The following is a 23220-nucleotide window of genomic DNA, read 5'->3' on the forward strand; positions in this document are numbered from 1 at the left end:
GTAGACGTTCAACCTATCGCAGATGTCATCAATGAGTGGGGGGCCTGATGCCATGATCGTACAATCGTCCGCATATGATACGATTTCTATGCCGTCTGGAGGATAGGTAGAGGTTACACAGTGCCGGAGATGTCACCCCACCTTGGGGAACTCCCTGTTTCACTCTACGGTGCTTCGACTTCTTATCCCTAAATTCCACAAATGACTGTGACCACACAGATAATTCGCGGCCCAGCGTTTCAGGCCTGACTGGAGGAACGTGTTAGCGATGTCCTCAAATAATTTGGCATGGCTGACCGTGTCGAATGCCTTCGATAGGGCCAGTGCCACGAGGACCATCCTATCAAATGGCCTGGGCTGATTGAAGCCACGGCAAATGTGTGCGGTGATGGCATGCGAAGCTGTTGTTGTGCTATGCAGTCTTCGAAATCCATGTTGATGCTCGTCGAACGGAAATTCTCCTACGAGGAGATAATAATTTGTATTTTAAAAAAGCCAACATATTGTTAAAGAACATGGACAAATTGTTTAAAACTTATTTGTATATCTTCTATTTTAAGTAATTACTTTTCAGTCAACCACAAATTACTTTGTTTATATTCGAAATGCTAAACCATGCTTGGCTACTCGATTTTCTTTTTCCAAAAATTAGTCACTTTTTTGACTAATTGCTGTTGTAGCCTTCATTCAACTAAATAGTATGCACGATTCGTAACTTATTTTCGTATAAAATGTCATTCGTTTACGTATGCAGAAATTAGGCCCCTGATCAGTCAGGCCGAGATCAAAGAAGAACTTCATATACCTGGAGTTCTTTTTAGATTTACTAGATTTTGCGATTTTCCTCGTGATATACAATTTGTTTTTGATAACACACTATTTAAAGTAATCCTTTGTCTTCATCCGATCAATATATAATACAACTATTGGATAATATTTAAAAAATTTCAAAATATCTACATGCCTGTATTAATGATAATGAAAAAATGTGTTTTATTTAGGATATAATATGTCATAGTGACCAGGCCGATAGATTAGAAATACTTTAGGAGTTTGACCCTCGGGAAAATCATGAGCTTTTACAGTCCCTCCTTCTCCTCTATCCATGTATTCAACACGAACTCCAACTCCTATCGCTGAGCACAGTGCAATTATATGAATATGATCTGATTCCTTGTACATCGGTTCTACTTCTTGATGGCGGAATTCTTCTATAGTAAAGTTGCCTTCTATAAAGTTTTGATAAAAGTCTGCTTCTTCCTGAAGTTTCCCTGATGTAAGTAGTCTCAAATAAACAACAACATAATCTGAATATCCTTGATCATTAAATACTGTATGTAGTTGCTCACTCAAAGCTTCGGGGGTGGATGATGAAGGATCGACGCGTTTAACAACCTCCATGAACTGTAAAATAATAGTGTACATTGAAATCGGTATCCACAAAACATCAGTCATATCTTACAGTTTCATGAAAGTCCTCTAAAGTGAAACTGGGAAATCCTAATTGTACCAATTTGTCTTTAGAAGTTTCCCCTAATTGGCGAAACTGTTCATAGTCTTCTTTGTTTGAGATCAAGTGCTCGAGGTATGCGTATGCAAATGCCCTGAAAAAACAGTTACCATCAGGCCGAGTGCGCCTCATGTAAGCGTATTTAACAGACAAGTCTTCTATTTTGGATGTGAATATTGCATCACCAACATACTCAGCGTTTAAGCAGTCTACGGGTAGCTTTTCACTGACTAGTGGTATGGAATCACTTATCTAAGGAAAAATAAAGAAAGAACAACATTTTGATTAGCTTTCCATTAGGACTATTATTGCACGGAACACAAAAATATTTTAAATCGTGAGAAACTAAATGAAGGCCTTCCAATTTAAAATCAAGCAGCTGCTCGGTTCTATATAGTCCAAAAAATATTTATCCTCCAATATTATCCAAGAATGTATAAAACCATATATTAGGATGTATGAATCCAAAGAAGTACAATAACATCTATCGGTACAAATGTATGTATATCGATGAATTTGGTAAAATGATGATAAGGGAAGATACCTCTCGCTCAATGTCCCTTTGTTGCTGCAAGATCAACTCGTCTCTATTAATATTATCATTGTGTTGCTTTTCCATTTTTTCGGTCTTGCTAGATATTGATGTTTGCAAATTGAATTGGCCAATGCTTTCTTCCCAGAGCTGTACAGCGATGCAACATTTGCCACTATAATATCCCCATAGTTGTATAAAACTGTACACTTGAGGAACTGCCAGCACTAAATGAAAGAATTGTTCCAAACACCTAGAATACAATCAAGGCGGATTTAAAAAGGTGGTCTCACGCGGACATCTGTTAACAGCCGGCCAGCTTTGGTGGTATTAAGCTGACAGATATTTGTTTGCATTCTTTTGCTGTTATCTTCTTTCTAGCATATTCTTTGCTCATGTACGCATACATATACACACACGCACACAAATTTCTTTGTGTATGTTGGCAAACGTCGAACAGCTTGATGGCAAGATGGCGGATTGCACCATATGATTTATGGTTGTGCAAATTATACTCAGCTGTTCGCATGACCTCTCCTTATAAGTGCATCCTGTACGATATGTAAATACACAATAATTCAATTCCGGCTTGAGGATAAAAGTCGTAATTAAAATAAATATATCTCTACATATATTAAAAAGTTAAGTGCATTATGGTTGGGGAACCAAGAAAACCTTTTTTGCTAAACAATTAAAGTTGGTCTCATTTGTGCAACAACCGCAAATCATATGGTGCAATCTGCCATCTTGTCATCAAGCTGATGGTACTTTTACCAACACACGCAAAGAAATTTGTGTGCGTGTATGTATACGTGTGCGTGCATGAGCTGAGAATCAGAGTAGTGCTAATCACAGAATTTGACAGATAGTGCACTCAATATTTTGTTGTTGGGCAACTGCCACTACCTGTAAATGAATATATCTTGCTTTTACCGCCTTAAGCTGAGTATTCTGTTTAGCTTTTTCAGGCGGAATGCTGTCAAACTCCATATAAAAAAACGTCGGCGAAACGCTGAAAGAAAATAGGTGAACAAGTAGTACTCTGTTTATAGTGAGGAAAATGGCAAAAAGAAATTTTAGTGGCAACGCTTGACATCATTTTTGTTGTATTGGTTTTATTCTTTTTTTATTTTATTTATTTGCAAAAAAATAATAAAACCATAAGTGCAGATAAAAAAATGACTTTTGATTTGAAAAATAAAATAAAATGAAAAATAAAGAAAATAAAAACAGTTATGCATCTGTCAAATTCCTCCCTCGGTACAATTAAAGATTTCTGCGACTATTCCGAAAGCTGAACAGAATACCAACCCTTATTCGCATATTACCTTTTAAGTCTACACTGCGTCGTGACTGACAGTCGTATTAGCAACTACTTGCACCAGATACTTTTATAGCACTGTCCGGCTCCAATTTGTTAATAATTTTATTTTCTGCATTCCAGAAAGTGTGGATATAAACGGTCATCAGCCTTTGCAGTTCATTCAGTTTACGAAAGTATTCATATTGCATTTCCCTTCCAAGCTCCGCAGAATTTGAAAAAACCCATAAGATGGTGAGTCAAATAAAAAGCAAAAGCATTTCATTGTTTTTAATGGCCCTCGCCTAAAAACTGAAAACCTGGAGAACGGGACTGGACAATTAACTTTCATTTGACCTTTCTTGCCAAAAGATTGGTTTTAACAGTGGTATATTTGTATTTATGTGGAAATTCAACTTTCCGCTCATGATTTATGGGTGCTTAGTTATCGGAGAATGTCGAATTAAATTATATAGATGTGGAGTAAAGTGGTGGTATGCTGGGAAACTTAATAAAATATGGATTTCGAATTTGTATTTGTTGTTTACCTATACTAGTTGAAAATATAAACATACATATGAATATGTATATATATATATATATATATATATATATATATATATATATATATATATATATATATATATATATGAAATGACAGTTTAGTTCAATTCCACTAAGTGCTAGCCAGCTACTTCCCGGCGTTCTCTTCGAAAATATACATGCGGCCAAAACAAAGCAATACAAGACATTTTTATTGGTATTTGGACTGTGATGGCCAGTAAAATAAAAAAAGTCCAAAGTTTCATATTGATAAAGTCTTATCGAATTCTGCTCACTCAAATGGCTTCTTTTTATGTTTTTGTAAAGTGCTGTAAATGATTTCTAAACCGCAATACGTATTTTCCAAACAAATGCAAAGAAAACTATGTCAATACTAATTAACAAATGTTAAGATGAAAATTGATGTAGATAGATAAAATAGATTTGTATGTCTCCAAGACCGGCCACTCACATACAATCTTTTGTGCTAATGAGGTTGTGGGCGGTTTTTGTTCAAATGGACTCGAAACAAATGCAAAAAAAAACGTTAATTTTAAAGATATATTTTAATAAGCAGGACAATATCGGTAGCTATTTAATGAATACCCTTGATATTTTTGCAACCGGGCGCGTCCACAGGTTGCGGATAGTGAAATGCTTTATACGGAGTAGCTGCAACGACAGCGCGGACAATCAACTGTATCGAGCGGAGAGTCTCAGTGAAAGGCCGATCGGCACCGGCTCTTGCACAAATACTGAGTGCCTATGATGATGGATATAACAAGCCGAGTTATTGGCGCATTTAAGTAACCAATGGCCACCATGTTCCCGCGGCGATCGGTCGTATAGACCGGAACGAGCTTGCTCGCCTACCGGAGCTGGACGAGGATCACCATCTCCATATGAAAATGTGACTACAACAACAACAAATATTTAAGATATAAAAATAACATTATGGACATTAAAATATGTCGATAATACTACCACTAAAAATAAATAATTGACAATTCAATTATTGTAAAACCATTAAGGAAGAAAGTGATTCTGAGTCGATCGGTATACTTATCAATGGGTCTATCACTCCTCCTTCTGAGTGTTACAAACAAATGCACTAAATTGTAATACCCTGTGTAGGGTTAAATATAATTATTTTAAAAATTACTACATTAGTCTAACGCACACGCATCCGCTAGAAACACTACAAAAGTCGCATATTCAGTGAGATACCACCAGTGATTAAAAACAAATTTAATTGAGTTGCCCGAAGAAATGTCTAGATTTAAAGATGTGTTGACATACTGAGAAATTTGTAAGACTACTTGGTAAAATATTCCATAGTCTTGATAAGCGAAGAGATCCTTTATAATAGGATCTTTCAAATACAACACAATATGATTGAAACTTTCAATAAGGCTTTGCAAATTCCGGGATGAGTTCAAAAATTGGAAATGAGGAAGAAGGAACTGGGTTATCTACGCTTTAGGGTATTAAAGAAAAGAGCACCCAAGTAAATGTTCAGAAAATGTTTCGTAGTTTCGTCTACAACGACGACCGTAGACAAACCGTAGTATACCATGGAAACACCTTTGAAGCTTATGCAGATAAGTCCTATGGGTCCAGTATATACTTCGGCACTATATAATATATGAGGAATAAGCAACGGGTGAGCTAGCACATATTTGTTGTAGCAGTACGTTGAGGCGGCAGCCCTTGCCGATGGAGGAATACCGGTACGTTCAACCGGCTGCCATGGATAAAATTTAATTTGGAGCAGATATGCGCTAGGTGCAAATCGAATACACAATATTGTTTTGAACAGTACTATTCTGAGGAGAGCAATGACGGCGCGAATTATTGAATGCAACACATTTAGTTTTACTAATGTTACTTGTTATGTTATTGGTACGAGCCTATGACAAACTTGTCCAATATCTTTATCAAGATTCGATATGCAATTTTCTAATGTACCAGAATCCGATGTAGAAAGGCAAACGTCATTAACATTAGAATGAACAAAATTGGTCCCAAGACAGAACTTTCGGGTACACCATTGGAAATAGAATTAACATTAGAAAATACTGCGAGTGATTTGACAAAAAAGGTACAAGAAGTATACAAGCGGCAAACGACAAGTTGAAATTATTATAGAGTTTTAAAGTATGTCCTGGTCAATATTATCAAAAGCTTTGCTGAGGTCAAGTTCCGCAAGTTTGCAGGGATTGCTTTTATCAACAGCACGTCGAGTACCATCAGTAAGCTTGATCATAAGTGATGTTGTTGTAGCCATATTTTCATGTGAAGATAGCGATCCTCGTCAAGCTCATAGGGCCTATCGCCCGGGGAATATCATGGCTATTGGTTATTTAAAGGCGTCAAAAACTCGCCTTGTCATATCGAGCATCATAGACTCTCCACTCGATATCGCTGATTGTCCGCGACTGCAGGTTCAGCTACTCTGTATGGAGCATTACACTATCCGTACCTGTGGGTGCGTCCTGTAGTTCGGAGCGAAGTTTATCGTAATGACGAACGCCACACAGATGGAAGCTTTTGGTTTCTGTCCGCGTGGTTGTCATAGTTATCCCGTACCGGGATCATAAGAAATGTGGTACTGTGTTGTTTTCTAAAGCCCGATTGGCAAGGGTCGATCATCGTGTAACGATTTAAATGGTATAAAAGTTGATCCATTTTTATTATCTCAAACGCCTTTGGCAAAGCGAGTAAAATGGAGATTGGACGAAAATCCCAACAACTATGGTCACTAGTAACTTTTCTCTGTAAAGCCTAGTACTGACTTCATTCGCAGCGAAAATGCCTATTAAAATAATTACGAAATCCGAGGGACTCTATTATTTGGCAGAACACAGAGTTCACTAAAGAAGGTTAGGTCACTTGCCCAGCTGATGGAATTTTCCACTTCCAAAGTTGTATCAATATCCAACTAAAAGGACAATTGCTTCGTTTGGATTCTAATTTGTCTACGTTTTCTATTTTTTTCTCATTTTAATTGTTTTAATTTGTAATTTACACGTTGAGCTTTGGTTTTGAGCATCGCTTTGCAAAAATGCAACTATGCGCACAAATTCCACAAAAGCAACGCGGAAAAGTTAAAACAAGTAAAAGCGTGCTAAGTTCTGCCGGGCTGAATTTTGGGAACCCATCACCATTCCGCTACAAATTTATTTTAATTAAATTAAGTTGAAGGGCATAATTTTGTTCTACATACCAAACTTCTGTCAAACCAGCAAAAATTAAGGCTTCGGCTTATATCGGAGCTATATCAGGTTATAGACCGATTTGGACCACACAGTTATTGGAAGTGATAGCAGTTTCCCGCATGCATAATTTCAGCCAAATCGAAAGAAATGGGGCATTTAAGGGCTAAAGAAACTATCGGGGGATCGGTTTATATGGGAGATATATCAGGTTATAGATCGGTTCGGACAGTACTTGGCAAAGTTGGAAGTCATAAGAGAGCAATATGTGCAAAAATTCAGTCAAACCGCACAAAAATTGTGGCTTCCAGGGGCTCAAGAAGCTATGACAGGTTATAGATCGATTCGAACCGCACAGTTCTTGGAAGTCATAACAGAACACCACGTGTAAAATGTCAACCAAATACGACAAAAATTGCGGCTTCCAGGGGCTCAAGAAATGCAATTGGGAGGTCCGTTTATGTGGGAGCTGTATCTAAATCTGAGCCGATATGGCCTATTTCAATTCCCAATGACCTACATCAATATTAAGTATCTGTGCGAAATTTCGACAGACGGACGGACGGACGAAGTGTGGCACACTTGAAGTAGTGTTTGTGATCGTCAAAGTTGAAAATGTTTAACATTGGCGATTTGCTTTTTTTAACATTTGTTTACAGAGTTGCATTTTCAACACGACGCTGCTCAACGCTCATTCTGTTTGGGCCTTTAACCTTCTTAATTCAATCATGCCAGAACGCAAACAAAAGTCAAACAACAATACACAACAAAGACAACATCATTGAAACAGAGTTGATTGGTGCCCATTTCTTGAGCATTGAAGTGAAATTTGTTTTGGTTCAGCGACATATCTTCCTCTTCGGAATGTGTTCGCATTTTCTTTGTCACCATGTTCTTTATAATGCCTTTTGACAGTTGATCGAGCGAAAAGTCGAAGTCAATACTAGGCTTAAGGGGGTAACTCTTGTCAATTTCCAAGCAATCGGAAAATGGTTCATCATCAAAATAGTATTAAGAAAATGTGGATTATGCTGTTTAATATACGGTAAGATTGGCTTGATAAATCGGATAGGTATACCTTCGGTTCCCAAAGTATTTGACTTAATCCTAATATTGCACTGAGTAATTGGTCAGGATATATATTTCTAAAGTATAGGCTGTTATTACGGTTATTAGAGTGAGTAAATTGATTTTAATCGGACACGTGGTTAGCACGCAGAGAAAAATAAAAGTCGGTTTCAATCAATAATTTTTTTACACATTATTTTTAAAACTTCCAATTGACTTTTCAGTTTATCCAATAAAAAAGATTACTGAAATTTTCAATTAATTTTTTAATTGATTCAATTAAAAAAATGATTGAAATTTCCGAAATATTGAATTTATTTTTTAATCGATTAAAATTTTAAATGAAAATATGCAAATGTTTTGTAAAACTTTTTGCGCGCTTCAAAAGGCGTACCCTCGATTTCGATGCATTCTGCTTCACATACTATGTAGAACTTCTGGAACACTCCTTAGAAATAAACACCTCCGGGGTTTTCTCCAAAAATGGAACGGAAAATATTGTTTAACGAATTATAAAAGAAAGCGTAACAAGGCGGGTTTAGGTCTAGCATCTTTTGATCATAAATAAGATTAGGACTGCGTCTAGAAATTTAAAAAGGTTGTCGAAAAACTGTTTTTAGGGGAGTTTTTTTTCTATATATAGAAAATATTTTTAGAAATTTCTAGCGGCTAGACTTTTTCAAAAACTGCCCAGACAACTTGATTTTTTTTTATCACTCGGTCCAATTATTGTCCAGACCGTTATTTTTTGATTGAATGCGTTACAATTTTCAAATTAAATTTTAGAAAATGATTGAACCAATAAAGTTTTTAAATGAAAATGACAAAAATTTTAATTACGATCGTAATTGAAAAAAGTTCAGATTCAATTAAAAAATAGTTGAATAAATTTATATTTTAATTGAAAATTGTCATAATATCATTCACGTTCGTAATTGAAAAAAATCGGGATTCAATTAAAAAAATTAGTGGTTGGTGTGCGTTCAAATCTCTGGTTTTCCATTTCCAAAGAGAATATAAGATCATTGAGGTCGTCTCGAAAAAGAAACAAACAAAAGTGTAAATTTAATGATCTTCGCCCTAACAGGCAAAAAACTTAAAAAATATGCATTCAATCATTTTTTTAATTAAAAACATTTTTATTTTCAATCAAATTTTTAATTGAAAAAATGTTCGTGATATTTTTTTCTGTGTAGTAGATGAGGTAATATAATATAATGCCATATCTAATGTTGTTGTTGAAGCCACATTTTTATGTGGACGTGGCGATCATCGTCAAGCCCCCTGTAGGTGAGCAAGCTCGTTCCGATCCAATGAACCGATCGCTGCGGAAACAGGGCGGCCATTGGTTATTTAAAGGCGCCAATAACTCGACTTGTCATATTGAGCATCAGAGGCACTCAGTATTTGTGCAAGAGCCGGTGCCGTCCGGATTCTCATTGAGACTCTTCGCTCGATTCCGCTAATTGTCCGCGACTGCAATTGCAGCTACTCCGTATGAAGCATACCACTATCCGCAACCTGTGGATACGCCCGGTAGCTCGCAGCTAAGCTTGCCGTGGCAGCAATGAGCACCACACAGGTCGGACCTCAATGTTCCAGCCTGTGTGGTGCTTACAGCTGTCCCATGCCGGACAGGAACATAATTGTTAAACAGAAAATAAAACTTTTTTTCAGGATAGACAGCTGCGAGTCCGTTTCATAGGTAGAATAAAATGTTAAAAAATCAGTACATCATATTGACATCCATATTGATAGAACCGTGATCACGAAAGGATGTATAAAAGGTATCACTTTGTTTGACAATCATTATTGTACAAGTATGAACGCATGTTTGGAATTGAGGGCTGGAAAGTTGAATTGACTGCTCTGAGCCGCAGCGTCAGTGACGAGAGTATAATCTTTAAGAGATAGTGAATTTCGAGGACTAAAGTAAACCATTTGTGAAGAGAGGACGAGTTTTTTATTTGCTCAGTTTAATTTAATCTTTGTACCAGTCTAAAGTATTAGTTTGATTATAGTTGCCGTCTTAAACTGTTACCACGGTTTTTATATGTAACATATGTTTTGCCTTGTTGGAGGGTGACTTATTATTGGCTTTAATACAAAATTTTATTTGAAACTAATCAAAAAGAATGTTTGCCGCACTAAGCAAAGCAAAACTAACGGCATCTGCGAAGGCATCTGGCAAGGCCAATTTCTCTTGAGCACATCATGGAAAATCTTGAGAAACGTTTTGAGGAGCAATCTCATTTCTTAAAAGCAAGCGAAGAGAGGCTACTTTTACACATTAATAAAATTTATGAAGATTTTGAGGTTAACCTCTTAAATACACTTAGGTCTAAGAAGCATAAATTAGAAAAAGCAGCGAATGAACTTCATAAGAGAGTTAATAACTTTGTGGCCTTCGCATCAATGGCATCCCTTACGACAGAAATGAAAACTTGAATACGATTTTTGATGGTATATGCATTGCTATAAACATTTCTACGCAGCCACAGATAGTCCATGATAGTACTATAATTGTGCTACTTTCTACACCGTTTATAAAGAAAAATATTTTAAAAATGGTCTCAGATTACAGGAAAATGCCTATGTAAAACTCAGCAACTAATTCATAATGTTGGATTCGATTTTGATGCACCAATATATGTAACTGAGAAGCTGACATATACAAATTTTAAAATACTGCAAACCACCTTAGATGTGAAAAGGCGTAAATCAATTGCAACTGCCTATTTTTATCGTGGTTTTCGTCTACATCAAGCAAGAAGCAAATTCTGAGTCCATCTTAGTAGAAAGCATTGCTGAACTAAACCAGTTTTTTCAGTCAGCAACTACTGAAAATAACTAAATTTATGGGTCGGCTATGGATTGCAACCCAACTTCAATTGCATTGCCAACGGGCAAATTTGTTATAGAAATTTCCATTTCTGTTTTGAATTGCATAATTTTTTAATATAGTATCTTTTTATAATAGTATCTTCTGGCAACGCAGCCATAGTTGAGTATAGACCAAACCGTCATATTCAGTTTGATGATCTGATAAATGGGCTGCTTGATGTTGCCACACAGCATGATGCTGGATAATTTGGAGGTGACTTTTACTCTAATGTTATTGAGGAAGCCACCTTAGTGGATTCACTTAGTTCTATTGGCTTATACAATGTAAACAGTACCCACTATACATTAAGTAATAATACTTTTTATCGTCAGTAACATGGAGAAAGTTTTGGTATATGATTCTTGTCCCTGCTTCTCTTAACAAGACCTAATTTTCTTAAAGTATGATATTCCAACCCCGCCACCAACAGAGCCCAGCTACTTTTACAATTAAAAAAACTGGTTTATTCCGAATATCTCAATGAAAATTGGAATCAAATATTCGAGTTTCTTAAAGTGGACGAGTAACTCGCATTTTTAAATGAAAAGATACCTTATCTATAGAACTTTTCTGTATCTCAACAAATTTTTCGTCGACCATAAAGAATGGTTTGATCAAAATAAGCAATAAAAGCGATGGTTGAAAAAAGAGACTTGGCTAACAAATGTTTGACTAGTATAGGCAAAGATCCTAATATTGGAACATCGGGCATTGCAGGGACAGTAGAGTCTATACAGCCTAACGAAGAGGGACCCGATGAGGGAAAACTCAATGAAGTCCAAGGAACAGGGAGCAGACGATGAGATCATCACCCACTCCCAAGAAGCTCATCTAATGGAGGACCAATGACTGAGGTCATTCAGATAAACCTCCACCGGAGCGAGACAGCTACTCACGCTCTGATGGAGAAATCAGCAAGGGAAAGATTCATAATGCCTTAATTCAGGAGCCATGGGCGTCCCGGAACAAAGTTTCTGGACTGAACCATATCAACTTCCAATTATTCTATGCTAACACTGACACTCGGCCGAGGACCTTCGTTACTTGTCATACAGATTTAAATTATGTATTTTCCCAAAGAGTTGTCAACGTCGCTAGCAACAGTGATGAGACAGGCAGACGGTGGAGCATACCTGGCATCACTTTATCTGCCTTTCGAATCTCCGACACCGCCACCAACGTCAGAGCTGCAACGGCAAAACGGGCAGGAAATGAGGTACTTTTAGAGTGCGATGCGAACTCTGACCATATTTCGTGGGGTAGTACCAACATTAATAAGCGGGGCCAAGCCCTGGCAGAATTCTTGAATACTAACGACGTAATAACACTAATAACCTTTGTTAATAGGATTAGGGAGGAGATTTTAGATGTGTCAATATGTTCGGAAAATCTAATCGATGAGGTTCAGAATTGGAGCATTCCTTCTCAGACCATCGCCACATTAGGTTTAAAATAGCACGGCCAGCACCGAAACCGAAAAGCTTCCGGAATAAGTTGAAAACCAACTGGCCAAAATGTGGAAGACTACTCAGAAGAAGACTTGGGTAAGATAATTTAGATTGTCCAAGAATAGAAGACATTGACGACAATGTCAACAGGATTACGATTACGAGAGGAGTCTTATGAAGATAGTTGTCCTCTTCGAGAAAAGAAATCAGCCCAAGAATAGCCCTGGATGACCGGGGAGATTCGCAACATTGGGAAAGAGGTCCGCAGACTTTTTAACAGAGCATGTCGTATTGGGTTGCCCAAAAAGTAATTGTCGGTAATATAGTAGTAATATAGTCGACGTTGACAAATTTTTTCAACGGCTTGTGACTCTGTAATTGCATTCTTTCTTCTGTCAGTTATCAGCTGTTACTTTTAGCTTGCTTTAGAAAAAAAGTGCGCGAAATTTTGTTTACATTTGTTTGTTTGGCGTCAATTTTAATATGGGTACCACATGTATTGAAAGAAATTCATTTAACAAACCGAATCAACGCTTTTGATATTCACCTTAAACGTAATGAATTCGATCCGTTTTTAAAACGAATCATAACTGGAAATGAAAAATGGATTGTTTACAACAACGTTAGTCGAAAACGATCATGGTCCAAGCATGGTGAACCAGCTCAAACCACTTCAAAGGCTGATATCCACCAAAAGAAGGTTATGCTGTCTGTTTGGTGGGATTGGAAGGGTGTGGTATATTTTGAGCTGCTTCCAAGGAACCAAACGATTAATTCGTATGTTTACTGTCAACAATTAGACAAATTGAATACAGCCATCAAGGAGAAGCGACCAGAATTGGTCAATCGTAAAGGTGTCATATTCCACCAGGACAACGCTAGACCGCACACATCTTTGGTCACTCGCCAAAAACTGAGTGAGCTTGGCTGGGAACTTTTGATGCATCCACCATATAGTCCTGACCTTGCACCATCAGACTACCATTTATTTCGATCTTTGCAGAACTCCTTAAATGGTAAAACTTTCGGCAATGATTAGGCTATAAAATCGCACTTGGTTCAGTTTTTTTGCAGATAAAGGCCAGAAGTTCTATGAGCGTGGAATACTAAATTTGCCAGGAAGATGGCAAAAGGTTATCGAACAAAATGTCAATTATATATTTGATTAAAGTTCATTCTAAGCTTTATTAAAAATGCATTTACTTTCTTTTAAAAAATCCGCAATTACTTTTTTGGCAACCCAATATTTTCGTTGATAAGTGATCCTCGGTCCAGTGAAATGTACTGTTTACATTTACTTGCAAATAGTTCCATTGCCTAAGTCTAGAACTGAGAAGTTCGGTTTGTCTTTTCGACAATTCTAAATCCCGAACGAGATCATGAAATTTCCCTAGGGATATAAAATGTTCTTTTATAAATTCTACTTCAGAAGGGACATATTCTGATTCGGCGATTATAACACTACTTGGAGATGGTTCAAAGTCAGTTAAATCTGGTGATACTCTGTTACGCGATACAGTCTTTATTACACTATCAACATTTGCATTATTAAATATGTTTCCTTATTTTGAAATGATATCCTCTTGTTTCAGTTAAACAAAAATAGCAATTATGTTTTCTATGTACACGTAGTGGAAACCAACCAATCGGTTCAAGAAACGACAATTCAAAAGAACAACGTGAACATTTTTTCCGGGATCTTAGCGTTGAATGACAAGGCGAATAGCAAGCCGATGGTATATACCATTTTCCATATACGAAGGGACGATTAAAATATATTATTCATAAAGAGAAATAATATGCTTCTTTAACGACTAATCTAATTTAAAATCCACATATACAGCAAATATTTTCAATCTTTGGTAAATTTTAATAATAAGACATTCTATTACTTCTCTTTCTGCACCAAATTCACTCCAATGTTTATTGGTCACTTACAAAAATTATAATGTACCAGTTTCGCAACTACAATATTGGTTCCGGTTTATACTTTTATCTATTTAACCCATTAATATTTACCAGTTTAACCCATAACAGTCAAGGCCATAAAAAATGAAAAATGTTTGACTTCATTGATCCTTATATCATTACAAAAAAACAGGTAAAAGGCTTAAATACTGTTCTTTTACACTGAATGATTGGTACTTTTGTAGCCTCTACATATTTAACCCATTAACAATTACCTATTTGACCCATAAAATACCCAAGTCATACAAAATTGTGTCATTTTTTTTAAGGATCATCCTGTTTTTTACTGTATGAAACACTTTTTTGAACCATTCCATTTACTGTACTGAAACAGGTACAATCGTCATTAATGGGTTAGTTCGATTTTTTAGGCCAAAGCATATCTGTTATTGGTGGGTGTTCAAAAAATGTACACTTTTTACCATACATGTTTTCATTCATGCATTAGTCATTTTAAGAAATTTCTTAATAAAGAAAAAAAAAAACAAACAAAGGTTGTAAAATTTAATGATCTTCGCCCTAACAGGCAAAAAACTTGAAAAATGAAAAATTCGGCAGAGCCCGGCCAGGATTCGAACCTGGGCACACGGAACAATAGCGAGAGCCATTGCCGTTGTCTTAGTGTTCGAAGCCATCAATACAACTTCCAACAGATGCACAAAATCATGTGTAGTACGGAAGAAGTGTAATTTGCCACAGACAGAATGTCGGTCATTACACAAAATTTCATGCATTGGGAAAAGTACAGCTAATAAGCAGGGCTGTCGAGCTTGGTTTATGTGGTAATTGTATCATAGATGCGTTTTCGCTTGGTGGCAGCGATCCAGGAGACAAAGCTGACCAACACCTGTAGCTTGCACAGTTGTCACGAATACAATGGCCAAGCTTACAACCCCGACATAAATGGGTTACTATCTGGCCACATTCGTCTGGTTCTAGGGGACTTTAATGCGCACCACACTTCATGACATTCTCCCCTAGGTATCGACCAGCGTGGCATAGCTTTGGCAGAGAAGATTGAAAGCTCCACGTTTTGCACGGTGAATGATCGAATACCCCAAGTGCGGCCCAATTTCCTGGCGCAGGGAGTGGTACTCGCAGACGAGCGTGATGGGATTCGTTGTAAGGACCCCCTAACCCCAGAATCAGCGTGCTGAATCTGGACATAATAAGCATAGTCAACGAACATAAGCGGAATTTATGGCTGGAACACTTGGAGCATTGTAACTTAGGCACCGGTGTAGGCAAGCTGTGGTATACTGTTAAGTCACTCTTGTACCCCACTAGACGGGATGACAGGACCTCAGTCACTTTTGGCGAAATAACCGTGACTGATGCGAAGAGATGCGCCAGGTTGTTCAACCGTCAATTTATTGAGCATCCCGAGAGTGACAGGGCAAGGAGGATAGCCATTTGCTGTATTCGTGGTCTCCGAGCCGATGAACAGCCATCACAATTTACCGTGGGCGAAGTTACGAATGTCATCCGTGGCGCCAAATCATCTAAGGCGTTGGGCCCCGACGGAATCTCTACATTGATGTTGAAGAATCTGGATTCACCTGGGGTTGAGTACCTTACCACTGTCCTCAACGTGTCTTTGAACACTCTTATAGTTTCCGATGTCTGGAAAATGGGCAGAGTGATCCCGCTACTGAAGCCAGAAAAGGACCAGAGTTTGGGGGATTCGTACCGACCGATCTCCCTTCTCTCACCAGTAGCAAAGACGCTTGAGGCATTACTCCTCCCGAGCCTCAAGGGAGAATTTCCATTCGACGAGCATCAACATGGGTTTCGAAGACTGGATAGCACAACAACAACTTTGCATGACATCACCGCACACAATTTCCCTGGTTTCAATCAGCCCAGGCCATGTGATAGGACGGTCCTCGTGGTGCTGGACCTATCGAAGGCATTCGACATTCATGCCAAATAATTCGAGGACATCGCTAACACGTCCCTCCAGCCGGGCCTGAAACGATGGGTCGCGAATTATCTGTGTGGTCGCCAGTCATTTTGAAATTTAGGGATAAGAAGTCGAAGCATCGTAGAGTGAAACTGGGAGTTCCTCAAGGTGGGGTGATATTTCAGGCACTGTTTAACCTCTTCCTACCCTCCATTCCACCCCCTCCAGACGGCATAGAGATCGTATCATATGCGGATCATTGTTGACATTTGCGATAGGTTGGACGTCTACCTCAACTAACTTGACTCATATTTCGCTGCAAGAAATTTGAAGATATCTGCCATCAAATCTTCAGCCACATTGTTCACTACAAATACGCGTGAGGTGAATACTGCGCTGACTGTGATGGTCGATGGAGAAATGATTCCGACCATTAAGTATCCCAAAATACTTGGCGTCAAATTTGGCAGCTTTTACACATTCTCCCCACATGCCACAGCAATTTGCGATAAAGTCAAAAGTAGAAAAAAGGTCCCCAAGTCACTTGTCGGCAGCACTTGGGGTGCAGACAAAGAAACCTTGTTGACCACGTACAAAGCAATTGGTCAGTCTGTGGTAAGTTATGCAGCGCCAGTGTGGTCTCGTCAACTTTGTGACACGCAGTGGAATAATATTTATATCTGTCAGAATGCCGCCCTCCGAACTGCGACGGGCTGTCTCCTCAGTTTTCATGTGGACCACCTCCATCAGGAGACAAAGATCCTACCAGTGCGAAGACATAACTACATGCTGTCTAAGCAATATTTTTTGGGCTGTTATCGCAGTGACCATCCAAATCATCATATTGTGGATAGATATCCACCGCCCAGAAGCGGTGTTCTAGGTCATGAGATTCAGCGCTACAAGAGAGAACCTCTAGATCAAGCGGCATATCAAGCAGGTCTAGACAACATTCATGCAGAGTAGTTCTGGCTCAATTAGGTTTCGGCAGATGCAGCCTACACTCCTACAGAGCAAGGATTAAAGACGACGTGCAAGATGTATGTCCCGATTGTAACCAGGTACCACACGATATACGTCACCTGTTTAACTGCCCAGCCATACCCACTCGTCTCAGACCCAGATGGTGTGTACACACCCCGTCTTAGTCGCAGAGTTCCTGGGTCTTGACACTCAACAGAGGCAACCAGACGAAAGATAGAACACAACAAACTGCTACAACAACAACAAATTTTTATGTATTATCTCCCAAAGTCCCATTTCAATGATATCAACTCTGGTTAACAGGGCCATCTTAGCAAGTGCTGAGGTAATTACCTCAGGCAATCAGCCGGATAAACTTCTCAACTCGAGCTGCCATTAGACGATAAGACAGGGACTCTGAAAGTTTTATACAACTTGTAAAGCGTACGAAAAATTTAATAAGAAAAATGGATTTTCGAACAAATATGCGACTTTTTCGATTAAATCGAGCTTCTATTGTATTTCATAGAACATACATGTAGATACATATCAAAAAAAAAAGTACAATACATATGAGAATATATGCCGATTTCTTATAAATACAGAAAGTGACAGCTCAAACAGCGGCAGCGGCAAATTTGCAACTCTGGTTAACTGAAAACATCCGAATATTGTTTGCAACCGCAGCCAGTAAATCTTTTATTTTCTCTTAATGCCGGTCTGCGTACCGGCAAACGCATGGCGACAAACAACGATAAATTCATTTGGCCCATCTGTCGCACCATTGCGCTGATAACGGATTTATGAAAAATTAACCTTTTAAATGTATCAACAATTCTATTGCGTTGTACAAAAAATTATCAAATTATTAGTAAACAATAAACCCTGGCCAAAATTTTCCAATGCTTACAATGTCACACTGAAACCGAAGCCACTGCACTTCTTATGGCGGCGAAATTGTCGCTAGATATGGGAAAAACAGCTCTTAGGAGGAAAAACAAACGCTTTGGAAAATAGGAATTATAAAACTAACAACTTAACTTCTTGACCGCATTTCACTTTCATAATATAATTATTCTAATTATTTTTCAGGCTGAACCTATTCGTGTTGTTGTCACTGGTGCCGCTGGCCAAATTGCTTATTCGCTGTTATATATGATCGCTCGAGGTGAAGTTTTTGGCAAGGATCAGCCTTTGATTTTGCACTTATTAGACATCCCTCCTATGGTGGGTGTTTTAGAAGGCGTGGTCATGGAACTTGCCGATTGCGCCCTTCCTTTACTTCGTGAAGTCGTACCCACCACCGATCCTGCTGTGGCCTTTAAGAACGTGTCAGCTGCCTTCCTTGTTGGTGCCATGCCTCGTAAAGAAGGAATGGAACGTAAAGATTTATTGTCTGCAAATGTTAAAATTTTTAAGGCACAAGGCCAGGCTTTAGATCAATATGCATGCAAAGATGTTAAGGTATTGGTTGTTGGTAATCCAGCAAATACTAATGCCGTTGTTTGTTCCTTCTATGCTCCATCGATTCCTCGCGAAAACTTTAGCGCTATGACTCGTTTGGACCAAAATCGCGCAAGTGCTCAAGTAGCTGCTAAAGCAAAAGTTCCCGTTAGCAACGTGAGAAATGTCGTAATCTGGGGAAATCACTCATCTACCCAATTTCCGGATGCCAGTCATGCTGTCGTTATAGTTGGTAATGCACAAAAATCAGCTGCAGATGCCATTGGAGATGGAGAATTTTTGAAGGGTTCGTTTGTTGAAACTGTTCAGAAGAGAGGAGCTGCTGTAATTGCGGCAAGAAAAATGTCTTCAGCTATGTCTGCCGCTAAGGCCGCTTGCGATCATATGCATGATTGGTGGAACGGTACTGCCCCGGGTCAATTTGTTTCCATGGGTGTTATTTCCGACGGAAGCTATGATGCACCAAAGGACGTTATCTATTCGTTTCCAGTTGAAATCAAAAATAAACAATGGAAAATAGTGCAGGGATTGTCTATCGATGATTTTGCCAAATCAAAAATGGCCATAACAGGCAAGGAATTGATGGAGGAAAAAAATGAAGCTATGGCCGTTTGCAATGCAGATTGACTATCCGGACCAGCGGACTCAAAATTGTAAGAGATCAGTTAAGTCTTTAGGCTTTACTGTCATCACTATTACACGACAATTTTAGAGGTAGAACCGTGTAAAACCCATATTCGACCATCGCAACTACTGTTATTGGATTTTTTCTTTTCCCCTTTAGTAATAGATATTTGTTATATTTAAATGCATCATCGTATATATCATAGGTGGTCGTTCGTGCAGAACGGTTTCTTTTCGAAAAGTTCTATAGTTAAACTTAGTGTAACTTCTTTTGGAAAATGTACATTAAATAAGAAATTCAATCCCAGCTTGTAATTTCAATGTTTTGTTGATTGTTTTTACATCACAAATAAAATTTGTGTCCATGTGGAAGTCTTTAACAGAACTCTTGAATGTGTTTTCTTTTTCTCCATGGGATAGGGGATTATATTTTCTGTCGTTTTTTTTTTTTCATTCGGAAACGAAAAATCCTCGGCGTACCCGGGAATATTTTCATTATACAGAGTGCGCCAGAGAAATGTACTTATTTGGAAGGTCAATAAGAACAAAAGTACTTCAGTTATTATTTTAATTCTTTTTTATTTGAAAATACAATACTTCAATTTTCATGCATTCTTGAAAATGACTGAAAACGGGTAAATGACGACTCCCACGGCGCACACATTGATTAAGTTGATTTTTAAATTTCGTGTCCACTCTTTGCCGCATATCAATCGATATGTTGGCAATGACATCTCGAATGTTGTTCCTGAGGTGTGCTATGGTTCCTGGTCGATCTACAATTAACCAGGGGCGTCCAATAACCCCATAAAAGCAACAAGTGAGCTACCGCTTGAAAAGAAGATCTCGACGGCGAAGGTCCGCTGCTCCCTAGACCAGCGCATAATGGCAATTGACTGAAGAGAGAAGCAAGCTTGGGAATTTTCCCCTCCAAGGTGCATCCCCTCTCGACCCCATCCCAGTTCGGGAGTTTTTTCAAATAAGTACAAGGCAAGTTATTGGCGCCTATAGGACATGTGGCTACAACAACAACAATAACAAATAAGTATATAATAATAAATAATCGGGTGTGTTCAGAAACTCACTTTAGCTAGTGAAACGAATACTTTTCACTTTGAGTTGTTCCGTGGCCCTTTTCTCCCCTGAAAATGTAAACATTTTTCATGCATATTTGGGTGCAGAATACAACCAAATTGCTTTAATTTGCGATTAAAAATACATCTAAACACCAATAAACATTTAATTACCCATTGGTGGAATCACATGTCGCTCCCAATATGCAGGCATAAAAGTATACCTATTTCAGCAGTCAATCCACCATCCGTCACAACTTCTCAAAATATGCATGAAAATATTCTTCTTGGAGAAAGGAAATCAGCCCAAGAAAAACCCTGGATGTTCGAGGAGATTCGCAATATTGGGAAAGAGGTCCGCAGACTTTTTAACAGAGCACGTCACAAAAAAGCGGAAGTTTATTAGTATGTGTATTACACACGACTCAAGGTATACAATAATATTACCAGAGCGGCAAAACGTGCCCCCTGGAATCTTTTCTGCGAACAGGTCGATAGCGTTAATGACGCCGCCAAGATAAAAAAAAGTTTCTCTCTAAAACCCATGTCCAAACTGAAACTTTAGTAGACGACATGGGAGTGAGAGCAGAGACAACGGAGGGCATGTTGAGGCTTTTGATGAAAACCCATTTTCCCACAGGAATGACGTTGATCGAAGGTTCATAATAACGGAATTTATGGTGAAGGAATTATTGAGGAGCTTCAAACCATTTAAGTCACCCAGACCTGATGGAATATTTCCGGCGTTACTACAGAAAGAGGCAGACTATACGGCGCCTCGTCTGTTCAAAATTTTCACAGCGTGCCTAGGACTTGCATATACTCCGAAAGCCTAGCAGGAGGCAAGGGTGGTGTATATACCAAAGCCCTGCAAGGCAAGTTATGCGACACCAAAGGCCTACAGACCCATAAGTCTTACGTCCTTTCTACTTAAAACCATGGAACGTATTGTGGACACCATGATAATGAGTAAGACATCCAGCGAACTGCTCATATACAAACAGCATGCCTATGTCAAGGGAAGGTCGGTGGAGACTGCCCTGCACGAGGTTGTGCATAAAATAGAAGAATCCTTCGATGCCAAAACGTACACACTGGCGGTATGCATTGACATCGAGGTGGCTTTTAACAATGTGCGGACCGACACACTGATCCAATCCTTACACCAGTACCGGGTGGACCCGGTTCTTAGAGACTGGATAAACCATATGCTAAGGAACAGGTGGATAAATTGTGTGTCCAATGGCATAAATATAAGGGAGAAAGTGCACAGGGCACAGGGGGACATTTTATCGCCACACCTATGGGTGACCACCATAAATGACCTATTACGGATGCTGACTGAGGAGGGATTTGAACCCGTATGCTACGCAGACGATGTTATTATACTTATAAGGGGAAGGATCCGATCGAGCTATGCAGAAGGGTCGAAAGGGTCTTGCATATGGCATATGACTGGGCTAGACCCAGAGGTCTTAATGTTAACCCAGAGAATACTGAAATATGTCTGTTCACGAGGAAGACGAAGGTGGGCCAATTTAACGCACCACGTTTCCTCAATAAGACGATTTCAATATCTGACAAGGTTAAATACTTAGGTGTGATCTTGGACAGGAAACTGAATTGGAAGTGTCACATTCCGGAGCGTACTGAGAAGGCTCACAGCTGTTGGGCACTATGTAGACAGGCCGTAGGCTCGAAATGGGGCTGAATCCTAGGATAGTCCACTGGCTCTACAGGAGCGTGATTAGACCAATACTTACTTACGACTCAGTAGTTTGGTGGACTGCTATGGAGAAAAAGTGGAACATAAGGACCATACAACTGGTTCAGAGAACATGTTGTCTTGGCATAGGTTGAGTCATGAGGACCACGGCCACTAGTGCACTGGAGACTATTCTAGATATCCGACCCATTGACAAAAGATTAAGTGTGGAGCAGCCACTGCGGCTATAAGACTTAAGGCGTATTGCTATCTGGAAGATCATGTTATACGATTGGATCAAAGCTAGAGGACAGGGTGGGCCTGGGCGTATACATTGGGAAACCAGGGACTGAGATCGGTTTAAGACTGCCTGACCATAATACGGTCCTGCAGGCGGAGATCCGGGGAATCACGGAATGCGTGAGGGGCTGTGGTGCTAACGCGAGTGTGAACATCTTTACCGACAGTAAAATTGCCATAAGGGCAATAACAACCAGGACGGCAAGGTCACGAACAGTCTTGCAGTGTAAGAAGGAGATTAACACCTTCTCTGAGGATGGCACCCGCATCATTTGGGTGCCGAGCATAGCGGAGTAAGGGAAACTGAAAAGGCAAACGATTTGGCGGTGAAGGCCAGAGGACTGCCGTCAATAAACTTGGTTAATCCGAAGCTTTTCGCTACGACGTAGTCCTAGTTAAGGGAGTGGACGAAAATGGTCGGTGGGACGGCGAAAATCCTATGGGGGGATCCAGATCGTGAGAAGACGAGCTATTACGGAAAGGAAGCAAGAAGGAGATCAGTATAGCTATTGGTATCATAACGGGACACATAGGACTACAAGCTCACTTATGTAAAATCGGTGCGGCAAATGATATCATGTGTAGGGCATGCGGGGAAGGTGATGAGACATTGGAGCATTTCCTATGTCATTGCCCGGCTTTCGCGTCCAACAGATACCGGCACTTAGGCGGAGACACAATACTAGACATGAACCAACTTAGGGGAGTGGTATTGAAAAC

The 23220-nt window shown here is 39.1% G+C and overlaps 2 protein-coding genes across 2 annotated transcripts; one reads left to right on the forward strand and one right to left on the reverse strand.

Annotated features, from left to right (window-relative positions):
* Window positions 1–969: 969 nt before the first annotated feature.
* On the reverse strand, window positions 970–2236 carry LOC106081138 (ubiquitin thioesterase otubain-like). The gene is made up of 3 exons (XM_013242894.2): window positions 2055–2236; window positions 1463–1762; window positions 970–1404 (listed from the first exon to the last, which is right to left on the reverse strand). The coding sequence occupies exons 1-3, from the start codon at window positions 2127–2129 to the stop codon at window positions 994–996; spliced, it is 786 nt and encodes a 261-aa protein (XP_013098348.1). The 5' UTR covers window positions 2130–2236; the 3' UTR covers window positions 970–993.
* A 1180-nt stretch (window positions 2237–3416) lies between these two features.
* On the forward strand, window positions 3417–19807 carry LOC106081158 (malate dehydrogenase, cytoplasmic). Its single transcript, XM_013242939.2, has 2 exons — window positions 3417–3597; window positions 18427–19807. Exons 1-2 carry the CDS (start codon window positions 3595–3597, stop codon window positions 19423–19425), a joined length of 1002 nt encoding a protein of 333 aa, XP_013098393.1. The 5' UTR covers window positions 3417–3594; the 3' UTR covers window positions 19426–19807.
* Window positions 19808–23220: the final 3413 nt, after the last annotated feature.

Source organism: Stomoxys calcitrans, chromosome 3 (assembly GCF_963082655.1).
Source record: "Stomoxys calcitrans chromosome 3, idStoCalc2.1, whole genome shotgun sequence".
Classification (NCBI taxonomy): domain Eukaryota; kingdom Metazoa; phylum Arthropoda; class Insecta; order Diptera; family Muscidae; genus Stomoxys; species Stomoxys calcitrans.

Bases quoted from the DNA above. Each gene is read 5' to 3' on its own strand.
- LOC106081138 (XM_013242894.2), bottom strand. From the start codon at position 2,129: ATGGAAAAGCAACACAATGATAATATTAATAGAGACGAGTTGATCTTG. The intron at 1,763-2,054 runs GTATCTTCCCTT...ATTTTTCCTTAG, and splicing joins AAAGGGACATTGAGCGAGAG to ATAAGTGATTCCATACCACT. The intron at 1,405-1,462 runs GTAAGATATGAC...ATTATTTTACAG, and splicing joins TAGAGGACTTTCATGAAACT to TTCATGGAGGTTGTTAAACG.